The 25107-nt window shown below is 46.8% G+C and overlaps 2 protein-coding genes across 3 annotated transcripts in view; one reads left to right on the top strand and one right to left on the bottom strand.

The window, feature by feature from the left end:
* The window catches only part of LOC137047878 (tenascin), a 31687-nt gene extending 28630 nt beyond the window's left edge, over window positions 1–3057 (top strand). For both annotated transcript variants that reach the window (XM_067425786.1, XM_067425785.1), the window contains 4 exons: window positions 85–181; window positions 1487–1648; window positions 1772–1935; window positions 2042–3057. In XM_067425786.1, the coding sequence (XP_067281887.1) occupies window positions 85–181; window positions 1487–1648; window positions 1772–1935; window positions 2042–2128 (510 nt within the window). In that variant the 3' untranslated portion in view covers window positions 2129–3057. The remainder of the gene's footprint in view (window positions 1–84; window positions 182–1486; window positions 1649–1771; window positions 1936–2041) is intronic.
* A 145-nt stretch (window positions 3058–3202) lies between these two features.
* Window positions 3203–24748, bottom strand: utp18 (UTP18 small subunit processome component). The gene is made up of 13 exons (XM_067425787.1): window positions 24400–24748; window positions 23593–23705; window positions 21767–21862; window positions 21629–21696; window positions 21465–21553; window positions 21050–21175; window positions 15075–15249; window positions 14896–14996; window positions 14635–14725; window positions 13956–14079; window positions 13634–13808; window positions 3575–3717; window positions 3203–3309 (listed from the first exon to the last, which is right to left on the bottom strand). The coding sequence occupies exons 1-13, from the start codon at window positions 24607–24609 to the stop codon at window positions 3285–3287; spliced, it is 1536 nt and encodes a 511-aa protein (XP_067281888.1). The 5' UTR covers window positions 24610–24748; the 3' UTR covers window positions 3203–3284.
* Between the last annotated feature and the right edge of the window lie 359 nt (window positions 24749–25107).

Genomic DNA, 25107 nt, shown 5'->3' with positions numbered 1-25107 from the left:
CTGATGCGCTCCTCACACACACATCTGACGCGCTCCTCACACACTTCTTCTTCAGTGGCTTGTGTTTTATCCGTGTTTGTGTAGGTCTTTCAGCGGAGACAGGACGGGAAGACGAACTTCTTCCGGAGCTGGAAGGAGTACAGCAGTGGATTTGGAGCTCTGGACGGGGAATTCTGGCTCGGTGAGACCTTACATCCATCAGTTCCCTCTGAAATATTACAAACGCGATTCCAAAAAAAGTTGGGGCACTGTACAAATTGTGAATGAAAAAGCAATGCAATAATTTACAAATCTCATAAACTTATATTTTATTCACAATATAGAAAACATATCAAATGTTGAAAGTCAGACATTTTTTAAATCATTTTGGATTTCATGAGAGCTACACATTCCAAAAAAGTTGGGACAGGGAGCAATAAGAGGCCGGAAAAGTTAAATGTACACATAAGGAACAGCTGGAGGAGCGATCTGCAACTTTTTAGGTCAATTATCAACATGATTGGGTATAAAGAGCCTCTCAGAGTGGCAGTGTCTCTCAGAAGGCAAGATGGGCAGAGGATCACCAATTCCCCCAATGCTGCGGCGGACAATAGTGGAGCGATATCAGAAAGGAGTTTCTCTGAGAAACACTGACAAGAGTTTGAAGTTATCATCTACAGCGCATAATATCATCCAGAGACTCAGAGAATCTGGACCAATCTCTGAGCGTAAGGGTCAAGGGTCAAAACCAAGCTGGATGGCCGTGATCTTCAGCCCTTAGACGGCACTGCATCACACACAGGAATGCTACTGTAATGGACATCACAACATGGGCTCAGGAATACTTCCAGAAAACATTGGTGAACACAAGGACAGCCCAAGCTGTTCTCAGCGCTCAGTTCAGAAGCTGATCTCTGATGGTCTGGGGTTCATGAGTGTGTGTGGCATGGGCAGCTTACACATCTGGAAAGGCCATCAGTGCTGAAAGGTCTATCCAAGCTCTAGAGCAACATCTGCTTCATCCAGACGGCGTCTCTCTCAGGGAAGACCTTGCATTCTCCAACATGACAATGCCAGAGCACACACTGCATCAATTACAGCATCATGGCTGAGCAGAAGAAGGATCCGGCACTGAAATGGCCAGCCTGCAGTCCAGATCTTTCTCCATTAGAAAACATTTGGCGCATCATAAAGAGGAAGATGCGATAAAGAAGACCTAAGACAGTTGAGCAGCTAGAAGCCTGTATTAGACAAGAATGGGACAACATTCCTATTCCTAAACTTAAGCAACTTGTCTCCTCAGTCCCAGACGTTTGCAGGGTTAGTGTCTCTGTTGGTCAGGTCTGGGTTAGTGTCTCTGTTGGTCAGGTCTGGGTTAGTGTCTCTGTTGGTCAGGTCTGGGTTAGTGTCTCTGTTGGTCAGGTCTGGGTTAGTGTCTCTGTTGGTCAGGTGGTGAGCAGGGCTAGTGCTGCCCTCTGGAGGACTGACCACTCTTCCCCTGCTTTAGGGAACGAGCTGCTTCATAACTTTACCAAGGCGAGTCCAATGACCCTGAGAGTCGACCTGCGAGCTGGAGACGAGGCCGTTTATGCACATTATTCCTCGTTCTCTGTAGAAAATGCAAAGAAGCACTACACCATCAGAGTGTCTGGGTACTCGGGCACAGCTGGTGAGTCTGACACACACACACACACACACACTGACGGGCGTGGCTGGCACACACACATATACACACTGACACACACACATACGGTGTGTGTGTACTGATGACCGTCTGCATTGCTCTCCACAGGCGACTCCCTGTCGTACCACAGCGGCCGGCCCTTCTCCACACGGGACCGAGACCCTCAGCCCTTCATCACCCGCTGTGCCATGTCTTACCGCGGAGGCTGGTGGTACAAGAACTGCCACGAGGCCAACCTCAACGGGCTCTACGGCACCAACACCAACCACCAGGTACACGCACGCTCGCTCGATCACTCGATCACTGATTTGATCAGTGAAGATATGATGATGATAATATTATGATGATGATGATGATGATGATGTCTGGTTTCCTTAGGGAGTGATCTGGACCGAGTGGAAAGGCAAGGATTTCTCCATTCCCTTCACTGAGATGAAGTTCCGTCCGGCTTCCTTCCGGCCCTGAGGGACACACACACACACACACACACACACTCCTCATGGACATGCTCTCTGAAGCAATACTGCACATATATCCACACAAACACACACACGTACTCCAGAGGCTGGCGGTGCGAGGCCTATATATCGTACTGTACAGATGTCGATCCGCAGCCGCACTGTCTTCCCACGATCCGCTGCGGAGGCTCTTATATCAGCTTCATCAGGAGTCTGTCTGTATTCATACTGCATTGTGTGTATCATATTTCAGTGTCGTCCAGAATGACTTATAGAGTAAAAAGATGTACATGGGTTTGTTACTGTTTTTGCCAGTAGATGCTCATCAAAGAGCAGTATTTCAAATAAAGTGAGATGATTGTTTGTCAAATGTCTATGGTTTGTTCCTTGGAGCACTTTTGATAGATACTGACCACTGCAGACCGGGAACAGCCCACAAGAGCTGCAGTTTTGGAGATGCTCTGACCCAGTCGTCTAGCCGTCACAATCTGGCCAAACTCGCTCAAATCCTTACGCTTGCCCATTTCTCCTGCTTCACACACATCAACTCTGAGGACTAAATGTTCACTTGCTGCCTAATATATCCCACCCACTAACAGGAGATGAAAAAGTTCACTGAGGGGAAGAACAAGAACTTCAGCTGACAAACACATTCACTCTCAGCAGAGAAACGACTCCATCTTCACTACAAACCAGTTTAATATTTCTGTCAGATAGTTCCGGTTTAGCTCTGATGTTTTATGTTTGAAGTCACTTGGTGGTGATCAGTGTTTGAGATCCGGCTTGAACACACTGCTCTTCTGTTCTGACTCCATCCGCTGCTGTTGTGATGATCCTAAAGCCTGCTGGTCCATGGGAAACTTTAGTGTGTGATGTGTAGGCACTTTCCCAGATTCAATCTTTATTTGCATTCTATATAAACATTTATTTGTATATGTGCCGGTCTCGGTTTATCCGTGCGTATGCGTTATGAAAAGTGAACTGAATAAAAACTGAATGTTCACTTTAAATGCTTTCCTGCAGGTTTATGCCTCTTAATGTGGTCTCCAGTGAATGCAAAAAATGGACATTTGAACAACTGTACAATTCACATGATACGTTTATTGAACTGCAATAATAACTGACATGAACTCAGATCGCGGAGAGGAACGGGGCGTCCATCTTCAGAAGTCTTTATAGTGCAGAAGCCTAAAGACAAGAGACGAGAGCTTACACAACATCTGGACAGCCAAAACATCAGGTATTATAACAACATTTACAATCAAGACGAGTCCAAACTTCAATCTTGAAGTGAATTATACATAGTGTCTGATCTTGTGGCCAAGATATAATTAAAGAATCCACATTTCGTATTTATAAATTCATTTTCAAATACACTGAGTTGTTGATTAGTGGATGGAGAGATAGCCTCAGCATTTCTCTGTCATACAGAGTTTAACACACGCGTGTTTACCTGAAGAGCAGAGCCTGGCCTTTATTATTGGCCACCGAGTAGAAGCCACTCCGCGGGGAGAAATCCAGACTCCGGCACTGGAAGATGGTCTTCTTATTGAATTGGGGGAAATTGGAGAACACTGTGAAACTTGGAAGGTGGACCTAAAAGGAAAAAATATAATTGATTTAGCAGCTAAAAATGACCCACCAATGTGGTTCATCTTCATCAATCAGAATGCCAGGGATTGGACTGCTCAATTTCCCTAATTCCCTCAGGTCTAGAGCTCACAGTGCTGATCTATATCAGAGGAAAACACGGACGCAATCTGGTCACAGAAACAGTACTACAGCGTTACTATCGTACGGCGTAATGGACTAATGCATTACTATCGTACGGTGTAATGGACTAATGCGTTACTATCGTACGGTGTAATGGACTAATGCGTTACTATCGTACGGTGTAATGGACTAATGCGTTACTATCGTACGGCGTAATGGACTAATGCGTTACTATCGTACGGCGTAATGGACTAATGCGTTACTATCGTACGGCGTAATGGACTAATGCGTTACTAACGTACGGCGTAATGGACTAATGCGTTACTATCGTACGGCGTAATGGACTAATGCATTACTATCGTACGGTGTAATGGACTAATGCGTTACTAACGTACGGTGTAATGGACTAATGCGTTACTATCGTACGGCGTAATGGACTAATGCGTTACTATCGTACGGCGTAATGGACTAATGCGTTACTAACGTACGGCGTAATGGACTAATGCGTTACTATCGTACGGTGTAATGGACTAATGCATTACTATCGTACGGCGTAATGGACTAATGCGTTACTAACGTACGGTGTAATGGACTAATGCGTTACTATCATACGGTGTAATGGACTAATGCATTACTATCGTACGGTGTAATGGACTAATGCGTTACTAACGTACGGTGTAATGGACTAATGCGTTACTATCATACGGTGTAATGGACTAATGCATTACTATCGTACGGTGTAATGGACTAATGCGTTACTATCGTACGGTGTAATGGACTAATGCGTTACTATCGTACGGCGTAATGGACTAATGCGTTACTATCGTACGGTGTAATGGACTAATGCGTTACTATCGTACGGTGTAATGGACTAATGCGCTACTATCGTACGGCGTAATGGACTAATGCGTTACTATCGTACGGCGTAATGGACTAATGCGTTACTATCGTACGGCGTAATGGACTAATGCGTTACTAACGTACGGCGTAATGGACTAATGCGTTACTATCGTACGGCGTAATGGACTAATGCATTACTATCGTACGGTGTAATGGACTAATGCGTTACTAACGTACGGTGTAATGGACTAATGCGTTACTATCGTACGGCGTAATGGACTAATGCGTTACTAACGTACGGCGTAATGGACTAATGCGTTACTATCGTACGGTGTAATGGACTAATGCATTACTATCGTACGGTGTAATGGACTAATGCGTTACTAACGTACGGTGTAATGGACTAATGCGTTACTATCATACGGTGTAATGGACTAATGCGTTACTATCATACGGCGTAATGGACTAATGCGTTACTATCGTACGGTGTAATGGACTAATGCGTTACTATCATACGGTGTAATGGACTAATGCATTACTATCGTACGGTGTAATGGACTAATGCGTTACTATCGTACGGTGTAATGGACTAATGCGTTACTATCGTACGGCGTAATGGACTAATGCGTTACTATCGTACGGCGTAATGGACTAATGCGTTACTATCGTACGGCGTAATGGACTAATGCGTTACTATCATACGGCGTAATGGACTAATGCGTTACTATCGTACGGCGTAATGGACTAATGCGTTACTATCATACGGCGTAATGGACTAATGCGTTACTATCGTACGGCGTAATGGACTAATGCGTTACTATCGTACGGCGTAATGGACTAATGCGTTACTATCATACGGCGTAATGGACTAATGCGTTACTATCGTACGGCGTAATGGACTAATGCGTTACTATCGTACGGCGTAATGGACTAATGCGTTACTATCGTACGGCGTAATGGACTAATGCGTTACTATCGTACGGCGTAATGGACTAATGCGTTACTATCGTACGGCGTAATGGACTAATGCGTTACTATCATACGGCGTAATGGACTAATGCGTTACTATCATACGGCGTAATGGACTAATGCGTTACTATCATACGGTGTAATGGACTAATGCGTTACTATCATACGGCGTAATGGACTAATGCGTTACTATCATACGGTGTAATGGACTAATGCGTTACTATCATACGGCGTAATGGACTAATGCGTTACTATCATACGGCGTAATGGACTAATGCGTTACTATCATACGGCGTAATGGACTAATGCGTTACTATCATACGGCGTAATGGACTAATGCGTTACTATCATACGGCGTAATGGACTAATGCGTTACTATCATACGGTGTAATGGACTAATGCGTTACTATCGTACGGTGTAATGGACTAATGCGTTACTCTAATACGGTGTAATGGACTAATGCATTACTCTAATACGGTGTAATGGACTAATGCGTTACTATCGTACGGCGTAATGGACTAATGCGTTACTCTAATACGGTGTAATGGACTAATGCGTTACTATCATACGGTGTAATGGACTAATGCGTTACTATCGTACGGTGTAATGGACTAATGCGTTACTCTAATACGGTGTAATGGACTAATGCGTTACTCTAATACGGTGTAATGGACTAATGCATTACTCTAATACGGTGTAATGGACTAATGCGTTACTATCGTACGGCGTAATGGACTAATGCGTTACTCTAATACGGTGTAATGGACTAATGCGTTACTATCATACGGTGTAATGGACTAATGCGTTACTATCGTACGGCGTAATGGACTAATGCGTTACTATCATACGGCGTAATGGACTAATGCGTTACTATCGTACGGCGTAATGGACTAATGCGTTACTATCATACGGTGTAATGGACTAATGCGTTACTATCGTACGGTGTAATGGACTAATGCGTTACTCTAATACGGTGTAATGGACTAATGCATTACTATCGTACGGCGTAATGGACTAATGCGTTACTATCATACGGCGTAATGGACTAATGCGTTACTATCGTACGGTGTAATGGACTAATGCGTTACTCTAATACGGTGTAATGGACTAATGCGTTACTCTAATACGGTGTAATGGACTAATGCATTACTATCGTACGGCGTAATGGACTAATGCGTTACTATCATACGGTGTAATGGACTAATGCGTTACTATCGTACGGTGTAATGGACTAATGCGTTACTATCGTACGGCGTAATGGACTAATGCGTTACTATCGTACGGTGTAATGGACTAATGCGTTACTATCGTACGGTGTAATGGACTAATGCGTTACTATCGTACGGCGTAATGGACTAATGCGTTACTATCGTACGGTGTAATGGACTAATGCGTTACTATCGTACTGTGTAATGGACTAATGCGTTACTATCGTACGGCGTAATGGACTAATGCGTTACTATCGTACGGTGTAATGGACTAATGCGTTACTATCGTACGGCGTAATGGACTAATGCGTTACTATCGTACGGCGTAATGGACTAATGCGTTACTATCGTACGGCGTAATGGACTAATGCGTTACTAACGTACGGCGTAATGGACTAATGCGTTACTATCGTACGGTGTAATGGACTAATGCATTACTATCGTACGGCGTAATGGACTAATGCGTTACTAACGTACGGTGTAATGGACTAATGCGTTACTATCATACGGTGTAATGGACTAATGCATTACTATCGTACGGTGTAATGGACTAATGCGTTACTAACGTACGGTGTAATGGACTAATGCGTTACTATCATACGGTGTAATGGACTAATGCATTACTATCGTACGGTGTAATGGACTAATGCGTTACTATCGTACGGTGTAATGGACTAATGCGTTACTATCGTACGGCGTAATGGACTAATGCGTTACTATCGTACGGTGTAATGGACTAATGCGTTACTATCGTACTGTGTAATGGACTAATGCGTTACTATCGTACGGTGTAATGGACTAATGCGCTACTATCGTACGGCGTAATGGACTAATGCGTTACTATCGTACGGCGTAATGGACTAATGCGTTACTATCGTACGGCGTAATGGACTAATGCGTTACTAACGTACGGCGTAATGGACTAATGCGTTACTATCGTACGGCGTAATGGACTAATGCATTACTATCGTACGGTGTAATGGACTAATGCGTTACTAACGTACGGTGTAATGGACTAATGCGTTACTATCGTACGGCGTAATGGACTAATGCGTTACTATCGTACGGCGTAATGGACTAATGCGTTACTAACGTACGGCGTAATGGACTAATGCGTTACTATCGTACGGTGTAATGGACTAATGCATTACTATCGTACGGCGTAATGGACTAATGCGTTACTAACGTACGGTGTAATGGACTAATGCGTTACTATCATACGGTGTAATGGACTAATGCATTACTATCGTACGGTGTAATGGACTAATGCGTTACTAACGTACGGTGTAATGGACTAATGCGTTACTATCATACGGTGTAATGGACTAATGCATTACTATCGTACGGTGTAATGGACTAATGCGTTACTATCGTACGGTGTAATGGACTAATGCGTTACTATCGTACGGCGTAATGGACTAATGCGTTACTATCGTACGGTGTAATGGACTAATGCGTTACTATCGTACGGTGTAATGGACTAATGCGCTACTATCGTACGGCGTAATGGACTAATGCGTTACTATCGTACGGCGTAATGGACTAATGCGTTACTATCGTACGGCGTAATGGACTAATGCGTTACTAACGTACGGCGTAATGGACTAATGCGTTACTATCGTACGGCGTAATGGACTAATGCATTACTATCGTACGGTGTAATGGACTAATGCGTTACTAACGTACGGTGTAATGGACTAATGCGTTACTATCGTACGGCGTAATGGACTAATGCGTTACTAACGTACGGCGTAATGGACTAATGCGTTACTATCGTACGGTGTAATGGACTAATGCATTACTATCGTACGGTGTAATGGACTAATGCGTTACTAACGTACGGTGTAATGGACTAATGCGTTACTATCATACGGTGTAATGGACTAATGCGTTACTATCATACGGCGTAATGGACTAATGCGTTACTATCGTACGGTGTAATGGACTAATGCGTTACTATCATACGGTGTAATGGACTAATGCATTACTATCGTACGGTGTAATGGACTAATGCGTTACTATCGTACGGTGTAATGGACTAATGCGTTACTATCGTACGGCGTAATGGACTAATGCGTTACTATCGTACGGCGTAATGGACTAATGCGTTACTATCGTACGGCGTAATGGACTAATGCGTTACTATCATACGGCGTAATGGACTAATGCGTTACTATCGTACGGCGTAATGGACTAATGCGTTACTATCATACGGCGTAATGGACTAATGCGTTACTATCGTACGGCGTAATGGACTAATGCGTTACTATCGTACGGCGTAATGGACTAATGCGTTACTATCATACGGCGTAATGGACTAATGCGTTACTATCGTACGGCGTAATGGACTAATGCGTTACTATCGTACGGCGTAATGGACTAATGCGTTACTATCGTACGGCGTAATGGACTAATGCGTTACTATCGTACGGCGTAATGGACTAATGCGTTACTATCGTACGGCGTAATGGACTAATGCGTTACTATCATACGGCGTAATGGACTAATGCGTTACTATCATACGGCGTAATGGACTAATGCGTTACTATCATACGGTGTAATGGACTAATGCGTTACTATCATACGGCGTAATGGACTAATGCGTTACTATCATACGGCGTAATGGACTAATGCGTTACTATCATACGGCGTAATGGACTAATGCGTTACTATCATACGGCGTAATGGACTAATGCGTTACTATCATACGGCGTAATGGACTAATGCGTTACTATCATACGGTGTAATGGACTAATGCGTTACTATCGTACGGTGTAATGGACTAATGCGTTACTCTAATACGGTGTAATGGACTAATGCATTACTCTAATACGGTGTAATGGACTAATGCGTTACTATCGTACGGCGTAATGGACTAATGCGTTACTCTAATACGGTGTAATGGACTAATGCGTTACTATCATACGGTGTAATGGACTAATGCGTTACTATCGTACGGTGTAATGGACTAATGCGTTACTCTAATACGGTGTAATGGACTAATGCGTTACTCTAATACGGTGTAATGGACTAATGCATTACTCTAATACGGTGTAATGGACTAATGCGTTACTATCGTACGGCGTAATGGACTAATGCGTTACTCTAATACGGTGTAATGGACTAATGCGTTACTATCATACGGTGTAATGGACTAATGCGTTACTATCGTACGGCGTAATGGACTAATGCGTTACTATCATACGGCGTAATGGACTAATGCGTTACTATCGTACGGCGTAATGGACTAATGCGTTACTATCATACGGTGTAATGGACTAATGCGTTACTATCGTACGGTGTAATGGACTAATGCGTTACTCTAATACGGTGTAATGGACTAATGCATTACTATCGTACGGCGTAATGGACTAATGCGTTACTATCATACGGCGTAATGGACTAATGCGTTACTATCATACGGTGTAATGGACTAATGCGTTACTCTAATACGGTGTAATGGACTAATGCATTACTATCGTACGGCGTAATGGACTAATGCGTTACTATCATACGGTGTAATGGACTAATGCGTTACTATCGTACGGTGTAATGGACTAATGCGTTACTATCGTACGGCGTAATGGACTAATGCGTTACTATCGTACGGTGTAATGGACTAATGCGTTACTATCGTACGGCGTAATGGACTAATGCGTTACTATCATACGGTGTAATGGACTAATGCGTTACTATCGTACGGCGTAATGGACTAATGCGTTACTATCATACGGCGTAATGGACTAATGCGTTACTATCGTACGGCGTAATGGACTAATGCGTTACTATCATACGGTGTAATGGACTAATGCGTTACTATCGTACGGTGTAATGGACTAATGCGTTACTCTAATACGGTGTAATGGACTAATGCATTACTATCGTACGGCGTAATGGACTAATGCGTTACTATCATACGGCGTAATGGACTAATGCGTTACTATCATACGGTGTAATGGACTAATGCGTTACTCTAATACGGTGTAATGGACTAATGCATTACTATCGTACGGCGTAATGGACTAATGCGTTACTATCATACGGTGTAATGGACTAATGCGTTACTATCGTACGGTGTAATGGACTAATGCGTTACTATCGTACGGCGTAATGGACTAATGCGTTACTATCGTACGGTGTAATGGACTAATGCGTTACTATCGTACGGTGTAATGGACTAATGCGTTACTATCGTACGGTGTAATGGACTAATGCGTTACTATCGTACGGCGTAATGGACTAATGCGTTACTATCGTACGGCGTAATGGACTAATGCGTTACTATCGTACGGTGTAATGGACTAATGCGTTACTATCGTACGGTGTAATGGACTAATGCGTTACTATCGTACGGTGTAATGGACTAATGCGTTACTATCGTACGGCGTAATGGACTAATGCATTACTATCGTACGGCGTAATGGACTAATGCATTACTCTAATACGGTGTAATGGACTAATGCATTACTCTAATACGGTGTAATGGACTAATGCGTTACTATCGTACGGCGTAATGGACTAATGCGTTACTATCATACGGCGTAATGGACTAATGCGTTACTATCGTACGGCGTAATGGACTAATGCGTTACTATCATACGGTGTAATGGACTAATGCGTTACTATCGTACGGTGTAATGGACTAATGCGTTACTCTAATACGGTGTAATGGACTAATGCATTACTATCGTACGGCGTAATGGACTAATGCGTTACTATCATACGGCGTAATGGACTAATGCGTTACTATCATACGGTGTAATGGACTAATGCGTTACTCTAATACGGTGTAATGGACTAATGCATTACTATCGTACGGCGTAATGGACTAATGCGTTACTATCATACGGTGTAATGGACTAATGCGTTACTATCGTACGGTGTAATGGACTAATGCGTTACTATCGTACGGCGTAATGGACTAATGCGTTACTATCGTACGGTGTAATGGACTAATGCGTTACTATCGTACGGTGTAATGGACTAATGCGTTACTATCGTACGGTGTAATGGACTAATGCGTTACTATCGTACGGCGTAATGGACTAATGCGTTACTATCGTACGGCGTAATGGACTAATGCGTTACTATCGTACGGTGTAATGGACTAATGCGTTACTATCGTACGGTGTAATGGACTAATGCGTTACTATCGTACGGTGTAATGGACTAATGCGTTACTATCGTACGGCGTAATGGACTAATGCATTACTATCGTACGGCGTAATGGACTAATGCATTACTCTAATACGGTGTAATGGACTAATGCATTACTCTAATACGGTGTAATGGACTAATGCATTACTATCGTACGGCGTAATGGACTAATGCATTACTATCGTACGGCGTAATGGACTAATGCGTTACTATCGTACGGCGTAATGGACTAATGCATTACTATCGTACGGCGTAATGGACTAATGCATTACTATCGTACGGTGTAATGGACTAATGCATTACTATCGTACGGTGTAATGGACTAATGCGTTACTATCGTACGGTGTAATGGACTAATGCATTACTATCGTACGGTGTAATGGACTAATGCATTACTATCGTACGGTGTAATGGACTAATGCGTTACTATCATACGGTGTAATGGACTAATGCGTTACTATCGTACGGTGTAATGGACTAATGCATTACTATCGTACGGTGTAATGGACTAATGCATTACTATCGTACGGTGTAATGGACTAATGCATTACTATCGTACGGTGTAATGGACTAATGCATTACTATCGTACGGTGTAATGCACTAATGCATTACTATCGTACGGTGTAATGGACTAATGCGTTACTATCATACGGTGTAATGGACTAATGCGTTACTATCATACGGTGTAATGGACTAATGCGTTACTATCATACGGTGTAATGGACTAATGCGTTACTATCATACGGTGTAATGGACTAATGCATTACTATCATACGGTGTAATGGACTAATGCGTTACTATCGTACGGTGTAATGGACTAATGCTTTACTATCGTACGGTGTAATGGACTAATGCGTTACTATCGTACGGTGTAATGGACTAATGCTTTACTATCGTACGGTGTAATGGACTAATGCATTACTATCATACGGTGTAATGGACTAATGCATTACTATCGTACGGTGTAATGGACTAATGCGTTACTATCATACGGTGTAATGGACTAATGCGTTACTATCGTACGGTGTAATGGACTAATGCGTTACTATCGTACGGCGTAATGGACTAATGCGTTACTATCGTACGGCGTAATGGTCTATTGCGTTACTATCGTACGGTGTAATGGACTAATGCGTTACTATCATACGGTGTAATGGACTAATGCGTTACTATCGTACGGCGTAATGGTCTATTGCGTTACTATCGTACGGTGTAATGGACTAATGCGTTACTATCATACGGTGTAATGGACTAATGCATTACTATCATACGGTGTAATGGACTAATGCGTTACTATCGTACGGTGTAATGGACTAATGCGTTACTATCATACGGTGTAATGGACTAATGCGTTACTATCATACGGTGTAATGGACTAATGCATTACTATCGTACGGTGTAATGGACTAATGCGTTACTATCGTACGGCGTAATGAACTAATGCGTTACTATCGTACGGCGTAATGGTCTATTGCGTTACTAACGTACGGCGTAATGCACTATTGCGTTACTATCAGCATGTCATGTGATAGTAATTTGTGTTTTTTTCACATCTCTCTTCTGTTTTTTTTTGGTCATATCTCTCGTATTATTCTGATTTGATTATATGGGTGTGAGTCGCACCAGTCTGTTGGCCTCGTCCTCTGTTCGTGATGCGATGGCCAGGATCTCATCGCTGTGGTTAAAGCACAGAGACGTCACAGGAGTCAGCAGGTTCATGACGGACTTCAGAGGTTTGGGTCCAGCCCCGAGCAGACAGTCCTGCTGTGAGTAAATGTTCACCACTCCAGCCTGAGACCTACAGACCACAGCACACCATTCAGGCTCAGACATGTTCTCACTGAAGGAGATGCTGGATGATCATGCTCTCACTGAAGGAGATGCTGGATGATCATGCTCTCACTGAAGGGTCGATTAATGATGAATTATTCTGCAGGAGACTCACCCACAAGCCAGATACGAGCCATCTCTGGACAACGCTAATGCTGTTCCTCTGACACAGCCATCGTCTGCAAACCTCCTCAGACATTTACTGCTCCGAACGTCCCAGACAAACACCTCGCCTTCCTCTGTCACACACACACATCAATATTCATCAAAACGAATGAAACCCAGATTATGCCCGAATATTAGCGGTGTATTTAATATTACCAATCTGGTAATATTAATAGTACCCATCTGATATTCTGGTTTTTAAATGTGTGTAAGCGATTATGTTGTGTCATAATGATCATGTTTAGTTGAGCTTTGCGCCTCAGAGAATCGGATCTGTCGGATTGACATCACGTCTCAGTGACCAGTGAAGTCAGAGAAGAATAGAGTAAACTATATAGTAACTTATATAACGTGTGTCTGATATGAATAAAACAGTCTTATTATAACTGTCTGAAAGGATTGTCATTCCCGCTATAGACATCAGTGTGTGTTTTGCTGCTGCTTCTGTGCATTTAAATGTCTAAATCCTAAAATAAACATGAAGTGCCAAAGTGCGAAAGCTTAACTTAAGTGGGCGGCACCGAAATGAGGAACCGAAATCTGCGTTCTGATTCGGTTCGGTGCATACCGGTTATATTTTGGTACTGGTGCTATATTGGCACCGGGTTTTGGTACCCAGTTCAACTCACCTGAGTTAGCAAAGATCTTACTGCCGTCTGTGGTGAAAGCGGCCGCACACACGTTCCCATCCATCTTCATGCTCCGAATCACTTCTCTGGACTGAAGAAGAGACACAAACACACACACACACAGCTTATGTTGGAGTTCAGTGGATTTGAGTCAATGCTGGCGGTTTCTACAAGCCTCAAATGAAGCCGGAACATAAGCACTAGATATAAGCCTGTATGTGACTGACTCTGGGTCAGTGGAGTGACTGTAACCTCGCGTACCTTTGTGGTCATGAGGTGGAGAGCTCCTGAAGAACCGGACAGGAGGAGATATTTTCCATCTGGAGAAACCTGGAAGTCCGACACATTCCGCTCATTCAGACCTGACCAAAACATTCCCAAGATTACAGTCGGCTCCGAGTTCAGCACAGAGATCAAACAACCTCCAGTATTTTCCTCACCTCGGACGATAGTCACGGGGGTGATTTTGCCTTCCATCATGTCGTAGATGTAGAAGAGTTTGTTCTTAAATCCAGTTGCCACAATATATTCCCCATCAGAGCTAAATGAAGCCCTTTTTACTGGAAAATTCTCCAGATGGATGGTCTGGATCTTTGGGTTGCTCTTGCCATCTACCTGTAGAGAATGAGGTTCACGGTTATTTCATGCAGGTTAGATGAACTAAAGTCACACAGGGCAATAAAACAAACTAAATGTAGGACTCTTGTTTGGTATTACAAAAAAGGGCTGGTCCAGTGGTGTAATATCTGGAGAACTGTGAGCTGAAGAATACAATCCGTTTGATGTGTCTAACCTAACCCTAACCCAACCTCTCACCTGTAGTTGTAATAAAGTGAACTATAGTTGGACTAACGAAAGACAGAACCCCGAAACACACACACACACACACTAAAGCTCCGCAAGAGCAATGTACTTGTAAAAAAAATACTCAAACCCACTGCACTCACAACCAAATCAATCAAAACTCACAGCCAATCAGAAGTGTGTGTGGGCGGAGTCTCTCTGCAAGCGCACTGCCCTCCCCAACCAAATCAATCCCAATCAAATGCAGGAATATAATGCTATTTAAACATTATTAAAAAACATACAGTGACTAAAACAATCTGTGTCATAAAAATCCCTAGTTATACTTGGCATAATTTTGTACATTTTGATTTATTTGCAAACACATAATTATGAGCAAACGCTTCCTGTTATCTAGCATTAGTGATGATGACCAGTAATATGGCCAGTGTGGTTTGACCAGTGATGGCCAGTGTGGTTTGGCCAGTGATGGCCAGTGTGGTTTGGCCAGTGTGGTTTGGCCAGTGATGGCCAGTGTGGTTTGACCAGTGATGGCCAGTGTGGTTTGGCCAGTGTGGTTTGACCAGTGATGGCCAGTGTGGTTTGACCAGTGATGGCCAGTGTGGTTTGGCCAGTGTGGTTTGGCCAGTGATGGCCAGTGTGGTTTGACCAGTGATGGCCAGTGTGGTTTGGTCAGTGTGGTTTGACCAGTGATGGCCAGTGTGGTTTGACCAGTGTGGTTTGGCCAGTGATGGCCAGTGTGGTTTGGCCAGTGATGGCCAGTGTGGTTTGGCCAGTGTGGTTTGGCCAGTGATGGCCAGTGTGGTTTGGCCAGTGTGGTTTGGCCAGTGATGGCCAGTGTGGTTTGGCCAGTGATGGCCAGTGTGGTTTGGCCAGTGTGGTTTGGCCAGTGATGGCCAGTGTGGTTTGACCAGTGATGGCCAGTGTGGTTTGGCCAGTGTGGTTTGGCCAGTGATGGCCAGTGTGGTTTGGCCAGTGTGGTTTGGCCAGTGATGGCCAGTGTGGTTTGACCAGTGATGGCCAGTGTGGTTTGGCCAGTGTGGTTTGACCAGTGATGGCCAGTGTGGTTTGACCAGTGATGGCCAGTGTGGTTTGGCCAGTGTGGTTTGGCCAGTGATGGCCAGTGTGGTTTGACCAGTGATGGCCAGTGTGGTTTGGTCAGTGTGGTTTGACCAGTGATGGCCAGTGTGGTTTGACCAGTGTGGTTTGGCCAGTGATGGCCAGTGTGGTTTGGCCAGTGATGGCCAGTGTGGTTTGGCCAGTGTGGTTTGGCCAGTGATGGCCAGTGTGGTTTGGCCAGTGTGGTTTGGCCAGTGATGGCCAGTGTGGTTTGGCCAGTGATGGCCAGTGTGGTTTGGCCAGTGATGGCCAGTGTGGTTTGGCCAGTGTGGTTTGGCCAGTGATGGCCAGTGTGGTTTGACCAGTGATGGCCAGTGTGGTTTGGCCAGTGTGGTTTGGCCAGTGATGGCCAGTGTGGTTTGGCCAGTGTGGTTTGGCCAGTGTGGTTTGGCCAGTGATGGCCAGTGTGGTTTGACCAGTGATGGCCAGTGTGGTTTGACCAGTGATGGCCAGTGTGGTTTGACCAGTGTGGTTTGGCCAGTGATGGCCAGTGTGGTTTGGCCAGTGATGGCCAGTGTGGTTTGGCCAGTAATGGCCAGTGTGGTTTGGCCAGTGTGGTTTGGCCAGTGATGGCCAGTGTGGTTTGGCCAGTGATGGCCAGTGTGGTTTGGCCAGTGATGGCCAGTGTGGTTTGGCCAGTGATGGCCAGTGTGGTTTGGCCAGTGTGGTTTGGCCAGTGTGGTTTGGCCAGTGATGGCCAGTGTGGTTTGGCCAGTGTGGTTTGGCCAGTGTGGTTTGACCAGTGATGGCCAGTGTGGTTTGGCCAGTGTGGTTTGGCCAGTGTGGTTTGGCCAGTGTGGTTTGGCCAGTGTGGTTTGGCCAGTGTGGTTTGGCCAGTGTGGTTTGGCCAGCGTGGTTTGGCCAGCGTGGTTTGACCAGCGTGGTTTGACCAGTGTGGTTTGACCAGTGATGGCCAGTGTGGTTTGGCCAGTGTGGTTTGGCCAGTGATGGCCAGTGTGGTTTGGCCAGTGTGGTTTGGCCAGTGTGGTTTGACCAGTGATGGCCAGTGTGGTTTGACCAGTGATGGCCAGTGTGGTTTGGCCAGTGATGGCCAGTGTGGTTTGGCCAGTGATGGCCAGTGTGGTTTGGCCAGTGATGGCCAGTGATGGCCAGTGTGGTTTGGCCAGTGATGGCCAGTGTGGTTTGGCCAGTGATGGCCAGTGTGGTTTGGCCAGTGATGGCCAGTGTGGTTTGGCCAGTGATGGCCAGTGTGGTTTGGCCAGTGTGGTTTGACCAGTGATGGCCAGTGTGGTTTGACCAGTGATGGCCAGTGTGGTTTGGCCAGTGATGGCCAGTGTGGTTTGACCAGTGATGGCCAGTGTGGTTTGACCAGTGATGGCCAGTGTGGTTTGACCAGTGATGGCCAGTGTGGTTTGGCCAGTGAGGTTTGACCAGTGATGGCCAGTGTGGTTTGACCAGTGATGGCCAGTGTAGTTTGACCAGTGATGGCCAGTGTGGTTTGACCAGTGATGGCCAGTGTGGTTTGGCCAGTGATGGCCAGTGTGGTTTGGCCAGTGATGGCCAGTGTGGTTTGGCCAGTGATGGCCAGTGTGGTTTGGCCAGTGATGGCCAGTGTGGTTTGGCCAGTGATGGCCAGTGTGGTTTGGCCAGTGATGGCCAGTGTGGTTTGGCCAGTGTGGTTTGACCAGTGATGGCCAGTGTGGTTTGGCCAGTGATGGCCAGTGTGGTTTGGCCAGTGATGGCCAGTGTGGTTTGGCCAGTGATGGCCAGTGTGGTTTGGCCAGTGATGGCCAGTGTGGTTTGGCCAGTGATGGCCAGTGTGGTTTGGCCAGTGATGGCCAGTGTGGTTTGACCAGTGATGGCCAGTGTGGTTTGGCCAGTGATGGCCAGTGTGGTTTGGCCAGTGATGGCCAGTGTGGTTTGGCCAGTGATGGCCAGTGTGGTTTGACCAGTGATGGCCAGTGTGGTTTGGCCAGTGTGGTTTGACCAGTGATGGCCAGTGTGGTTTGGCCAGTGTGGTTTGGCAAGTGTGGTTTGGCCAGTGATGGCCAGTGTGGTTTGACCAGTGATGGCCAGTGTGGTTTGGCCAGTGTGGTTTGACCAGTGATGGCCAGTGTGGTTTGACCAGTGTGGTTTGGCCAGTGATGGCCAGTGTGGTTTGGCCAGTAATGGCCAGTGTGGTTTGGCCAGTGTGGTTTGGCCAGTGATGGCCAGTGTGGTTTGGCCAGTGTGGTTTGGCCAGTGATGGCCAGTGTGGTTTGGCCAGTGATGGCCAGTGTGGTTTGGCCAGTGATGGCCAGTGTGGTTTGACCAGTGATGGCCAGTGTGGTTTGACCAGTGATGGCCAGTGTGGTTTGACCAGTGTGGTTTGACCAGTGATGGCCAGTGTGGTTTGGCCAGTAATGGCCAGTGTGGTTTGGCCAGTGTGGTTTGGCCAGTGATGGCCAGTGTGGTTTGGCCAGTGATGGCCAGTGTGGTTTGGCCAGTGATGGCCAGTGTGGTTTGGCCAGTGTGGTTTGGCCAGTGTGGTTTGGCCAGTGTGGTTTGGCCAGTGTGGTTTGGCCAGTGATGGCCAGTGTGGTTTGGCCAGTGTGGTTTGGCCAGTGTGGTTTGACCAGTGATGGCCAGTGTGGTTTGGCCAGTGTGGTTTGACCAGTGATGGCCAGTGTGGTTTGGCCAGTGTGGTTTGGCCAGTGTGGTTTGGCCAGTGTGGTTTGGCCAGTGTGGTTTGGCCAGTGTGGTTTGACCAGTGATGGCCAGTGTGGTTTGGCCAGTGTGGTTTGGCCAGCGTGGTTTGGCCAGTGTGGTTTGGCCAGTGATGGCCAGTGTGGTTTGGCCAGTGTGGTTTGGCCAGTGATGGCCAGTGTGGTTTGGCCAGTGATGGCCAGTGTGGTTTGGCCAGTGATGGCCAGTGTGGTTTGGCCAGTGATGGCCAGTGTGGTTTGACCAGTGATGGCCAGTGTGGTTTGGCCAGTGTGGTTTGACCAGTGATGGCCAGTGTGGTTTGGCCAGTGTGGTTTGGCAAGTGTGGTTTGGCCAGTGATGGCCAGTGTGGTTTGACCAGTGATGGCCAGTGTGGTTTGGCCAGTGTGGTTTGACCAGTGATGGCCAGTGTGGTTTGACCAGTGTGGTTTGGCCAGTAATGGCCAGTGTGGTTTGGCCAGTGTGGTTTGGCCAGTGATGGCCAGTGTGGTTTGGCCAGTGATGGCCAGTGTGGTTTGGCCAGTGATGGCCAGTGTGGTTTGGCCAGTGTGGTTTGGCCAGTGTGGTTTGGCCAGTGTGGTTTTGCCAGTGTGGTTTGGCCAGTGATGGCCAGTGTGGTTTGGCCAGTGTGGTTTGGCCAGTGTGGTTTGACCAGTGATGGCCAGTGTGGTTTGGCCAGTGTGGTTTGACCAGTGATGGCCAGTGTGGTTTGGCCAGTGTGGTTTGGCCAGTGTGGTTTGGCCAGTGTGGTTTGGCCAGTGTGGTTTGACCAGTGATGGCCAGTGTGGTTTGGCCAGTGTGGTTTGGCCAGCGTGGTTTGGCCAGTGTGGTTTGGCCAGTGATGGCCAGTGTTGGCCAGTGTGGTTTGGCCAGTGTGGTTTGGCCAGTGTGGTTTGGCCAGTGATGGCCAGTGTGGTTTGGCCAGTGATGGCCAGTGTGGTTTGGCCAGTGATGGCCAGTGTGGTTTGGCCAGTGATGGCCAGTGTGGTTTGGCCAGTGATGGCCAGTGTGGTTTGGCCAGTGATGGCCAGTGTGGTTTGGCCAGTGATGGCCAGTGTGGTTTGGCCAGTGATGGCCAGTGTGGTTTGGCCAGTGATGGCCAGTGTGGTTTGGCCAGTGATGGCCAGTGTGGTTTGGCCAGTGTGGTTTGACCAGTGATGGCCAGTGTGGTTTGACCAGTGATGGCCAGTGTGGTTTGACCAGTGATGGCCAGTGTGGTTTGGCCAGTGATGGCCAGTGTGGTTTGGCCAGTGATGGCCAGTGTGGTTTGACCAGTGATGGCCAGTGTGGTTTGACCAGTGATGGCCAGTGTGGTTTGACCAGTGATGGCCAGTGTGGTTTGGCCAGTGATGGCCAGTGTGGTTTGGCCAGTGATGGCCAGTGTGGTTTGGCCAGTGTGGTTTGACCAGTGATGGCCAGTGTGGTTTGACCAGTGATGGCCAGTGTGGTTTGACCAGTGATGGCCAGTGTGGTTTGACCAGTGATGGCCAGTGTGGTTTGGCCAGTGATGGCCAGTGTGGTTTGGCCAGTGTGGTTTGACCAGTGATGGCCAGTGTGGTTTGGCCAGTGATGGCCAGTGTGGTTTGGCCAGTGATGGCCAGTGTGGTTTGGCCAGTGATGGCCAGTGTGGTTTGACCAGTGATGGCCAGTGTGGTTTGGCCAGTGATGGCCAGTGTGGTTTGGCCAGTGATGGCCAGTGTGGTTTGGCCAGTGATGGCCAGTGTGGTTTGGCCAGTGATGGCCAGTGTGGTTTGGCCAGTGATGGCCAGTGTGGTTTGACCAGTGATGGCCAGTATGGTTTGACCAGTGATTGCCAGTGTGGTTTGACCTGGAAGAGTGATACGGAGTGATCCAGAGCTGCCGTCATCACGATCTGAGCCGACGGGTGGAACTGGACTGTGGTCAGCTGATGGTCGCAGGGACTTTCACTGTTCGCATTCAAGCACTTCTTTATCTAAAAAAGAGAGAACAACTATTTTTATTTGTGTAAAATGTTGCTATAACTCCACCCTCCGTCTAAAGCCATGAGCCCATGAGTGATAAAAGGGTTAGTTCACCCAAAAATGAAATGTATGTCATTAACTCCTCCTCCTAATGATCCATGAATCGCTCTCGGACTAAATCTAAAATATCTTTAACTGTGTGTGAAGATGAGCGGAGGTCTTACGGGTGTGGAGCGACATTAGGGGGAGGAGTTAATGACAGACATTTCATTATTGGGTGAACTAACCCTTTAACTCTACCTGAAGCTGTCCTTTGGGCAGGCTGTGAGACGAGCCGATGAAGTTCCCCGTCCTCCGCAGCAGCTCCTCACCTTCGTCCTCATCTTCAGCTGAAATAAGGGCTAGGTGTTAATATCGGCTGCATTAATACACACACAGCTGATGTCCAAGAGTCCAGTACTGACCTTTTCTCCGCCGTTTGGGCACCGTCTCCTCCGCCCAGCTGGGTCGGCCGCCCATGGCTCTTTGAAACCTGCACAGCAAACAGCCATTTAAACTCAGAGTTCAGATTTATTCCAAGCATCTTATTCCGCGTAACTTACTGCTCTTTTAAGCGTTGCTGTAGCTTCTGTTTGGTCATCTTCGTTTCTGCTTCACTCTTTTTAAAGTCTCTGCGAAACCGATGCGTCATGTCAATCCTATTAACACACAAAGATTTGATCTTTACACCTGAAAATTAAACAAGCATGACACAAAGGCTAAAGCTGTTCTTTGCACATGCTATTATTCCAAACACACGAAATGCCCACTATAACCAGTAGATGGCAGCAGAGGAGCACTGACTGACTCATGCCCACTATAACCAGTAGATGGCAGCAGAGGAGCACTGACTGACTCATGCCCACTATAACCAGTAGATGGCAGCAGAGGAGCACTGACTGACTCATGCCCACTATAACCAGTAGATGGCAGCAGAGGAGCACTGACTGACTCATGCCCACTATAACCAGTAGATGGCAGCAGAGGAGCACTGACTGACTCATGCCCACTATAACCAGTAGATGGCAGCAGAGGAGCACTGACTGACTCATGCCCACTATAACCAGTAGATGGCAGCAGAGGAGCACTGACTGACTCATGCCCACTATAACCAGTAGATGGCAGCAGAGGAGCACTGACTGACTCATGCCCACTATAACCAGTAGATGGCAGCAGAGGAGCACTGACTGACTCATGCCCACTATAACCAGTAGATGGCAGCAGAGGAGCACTGACTGACTCATGCCCACTATAACCAGTAGATGGCAGCAGGGGAGCACTGACTGACTCATGCCCACTATAACCAGTAGATGGCAGCAGAGGAGCACTGACTGACTCATGCCCACTATAACCAGTAGATGGCAGCAGAGGAGCACTGACTGACTCATGCCCACTATAACCAGTAGATGGCAGCAGAGGAGCACTGACTGACTCATGCCCACTATAACCAGTAGATGGCAGCAGAGGAGCACTGACTGACTCATGCCCACTATAACCAGTAGATGGCAGCAGAGGAGCACTGACTGACTCATGCCCACTATAACCAGTAGATGGCAGCAGAGGAGCACTGACTGACTCATGCCCACTATAACCAGTAGATGGCAGCAGAGGAGCACTGACTGACTCATGCCCACTATAACCAGTAGATGGCAGCAGAGGAGCACTGACTGACTCATGCCCACTATAACCAGTAGATGGCAGCAGAGGAGCACTGACTGACTCATGCCCACTATAACCAGTAGATGGCAGCAGAGGAGCACTGACTGACTCATGCCCACTATAACCAGTAGATGGCAGCAGAGGAGCACTGACTGACTCATGCCCACTATAACCAGTAGATGGCAGCAGGGGAGCACTGACTGACTCATGCCCACTATAACCAGTAGATGGCAGCAGAGGAGCACTGACTGACTCATGCCCACTATAACCAGTAGATGGCAGCAGGGGAGCACTGACTGACTCATGCCCACTATAACCAGTAGATGGCAGCAGGGGAGCACTGACTGACTCATGCCCACTATAACCAGTAGATGGCAGCAGGGGAGCACTGACTGACTCATGCCCACTATAACCAGTAGATGGCAGCAGGGGAGCACTGACTGACTTAATGCAGATTAAGACTGGGCGATTTATAGGCAGATATTGTGGTGAAGCAGAGATATCACGGCTCATCCTCTCATCCTCCGGCTGTCGAGCGATCGCAGTGATCGTGATATCTCTACTTCCCCATAATATAGTCCCAATATCTGCCTATAAATCGCCCAGTCTTAATCTGCATCGCTATTTGTACTCGTCGTGAATACGCAGGCCACAAGAAGTAATTAGGTGGGTTTTTTGATCACTTCTACTCGGGACATGCCACAAGCCCTCTGCTCTCAAGAAGCCTTACTCTTCCTCCAGCTCATCATCCTCATCCTCCCATACGGCTCTCCTTTGGTCCTGACGCGCCTCGCCATCCTCCGAGGAAACGCTGCTCGCATCATCATCGTCCAGAAACGAGTCCTGATGGTCACACACACACACACACACACACACACACACACACACACACACACACACACACACACAGGTCATCAGTTCATACACTCACTGAGACTCGAAGGGACATAATATTGAGTTTAACGTGCATCTAATGTATAAAAGTTTATTTTCTGTGTCATACGCTTTAAAGGCACAATTTGTAAGATTTCTGGATTAAAATACCCAGAAGCCACTAGAACAGTGTTGCCTTTATCATCCCATATGTTTCCAAGAATGTTTAAATCCAGAAAAATGAGTGATTTTAACCATGCCTAATAAGATCTCACTCACTGCAGTGTGAACAAGTGTCTCATAGTAGCATTATAACATCAGGACACACAGCTGTGTGTGATAAACTAAAGACTCGTGTGAGATATGAAGGATCAACACTACTCTTAGATACTCCAGATTAACACGAGACTGTGTGTGTGTGTGTGTTATGGTATAATCCTTTAACCACCAGAGACACAGGCACAGTCATGTTTGGACCAACATGGGGCGAGTGAGAGCATTTTCATCTTTAGGTGAACAACTAAAGTTACCCATTTAACTTCCTTAAGATAAACGCCCCCAAAAGCACGAGTGGCCCCCGCCCGGTTCCCGTAGCCCCGTACCCGCGCGCGTCCCCGGCCGGTTCCCGCAGCCCCTTATCTGTGCGCGTCCCCGGTTCCCGTACCTGCGCGAGCCTGTCGGTGAGCCGCTCCTCCGCGCCGAACACCAGCTCCTCCAGCCGCCTGACCGACGCGTCCTCCCCGCCGAGCGTCGCGCACAGCGCCGCGTGCTCCTGCTGTTTATCGCGCTCCTCTGACGCGCCGCTCGGGCCTTCGCTCTGCGGCTTCTTCGCGTTCCTCCGGGGTCTCCTAACGAAAGTCTCCGGCGGATCCATTACGGCCAAACTCAGAAAAACTCCTTGCGTTATTACAGCTTTCTCTGATCTCGTGTGTGTGTGTGTGTGTGTGTGTGTGCGCGTGCGCGCGCGTCACCAACCGGAGAGGACACGTGCGCTGAACCCCTGCTTCCCGTGTGTGTGTGTGTGTGTGTGTGTGTGTGCATCAGCGCCACCAACCGGACAGGATGGCGGAAGCTGTTAAAGTCACCATGAAATACAACTTCACCGAATCACCGCTCTTTTTTATAATTTTTATGGAATATTGCAGCATTTATTATAAATGATTTATCCTCATGCCACGATCAAAATATCTTCCCTTTCTCTCGCATGTCTAATCTATTTATGTGCCACTAAGTAAAGCTGAGGTGAAATATGTACCAAACAAACACCTAACAATCTCCGGTTACTTCTGTTTGGTTAACCCAGAAGGTTTTCTCAGCAGAACGTTAGCTTTTGGTTTGCAGAACGTTACTTTAGCGTTCCCCTAACACTAAT

Source organism: Pseudorasbora parva, chromosome 19 (genome assembly GCF_024679245.1).
Source record: "Pseudorasbora parva isolate DD20220531a chromosome 19, ASM2467924v1, whole genome shotgun sequence".
Classification (NCBI taxonomy): domain Eukaryota; kingdom Metazoa; phylum Chordata; class Actinopteri; order Cypriniformes; family Gobionidae; genus Pseudorasbora; species Pseudorasbora parva.
The sequence above is the reverse complement of the archived record's forward strand: the minus strand, read 5'-3'. Positions and strand labels throughout refer to the sequence as shown.

Coding starts and splice junctions, on each gene's coding strand:
- utp18 (XM_067425787.1), bottom strand. CDS start 24,609: ATGGATCCGCCGGAGACTTTCGTTAGGAGACCCCGGAGGAACGCGAAG. Junction 21,863..23,592: donor GATGATGAGCTGGAGGAAGA/GTAAGGCTTCTT, acceptor GTGTGTTAATAG/GATTGACATGACGCATCGGT. Junction 13,809..13,955: donor GGCTCGTATCTGGCTTGTGG/GTGAGTCTCCTG, acceptor TGTGGTCTGTAG/GTCTCAGGCTGGAGTGGTGA.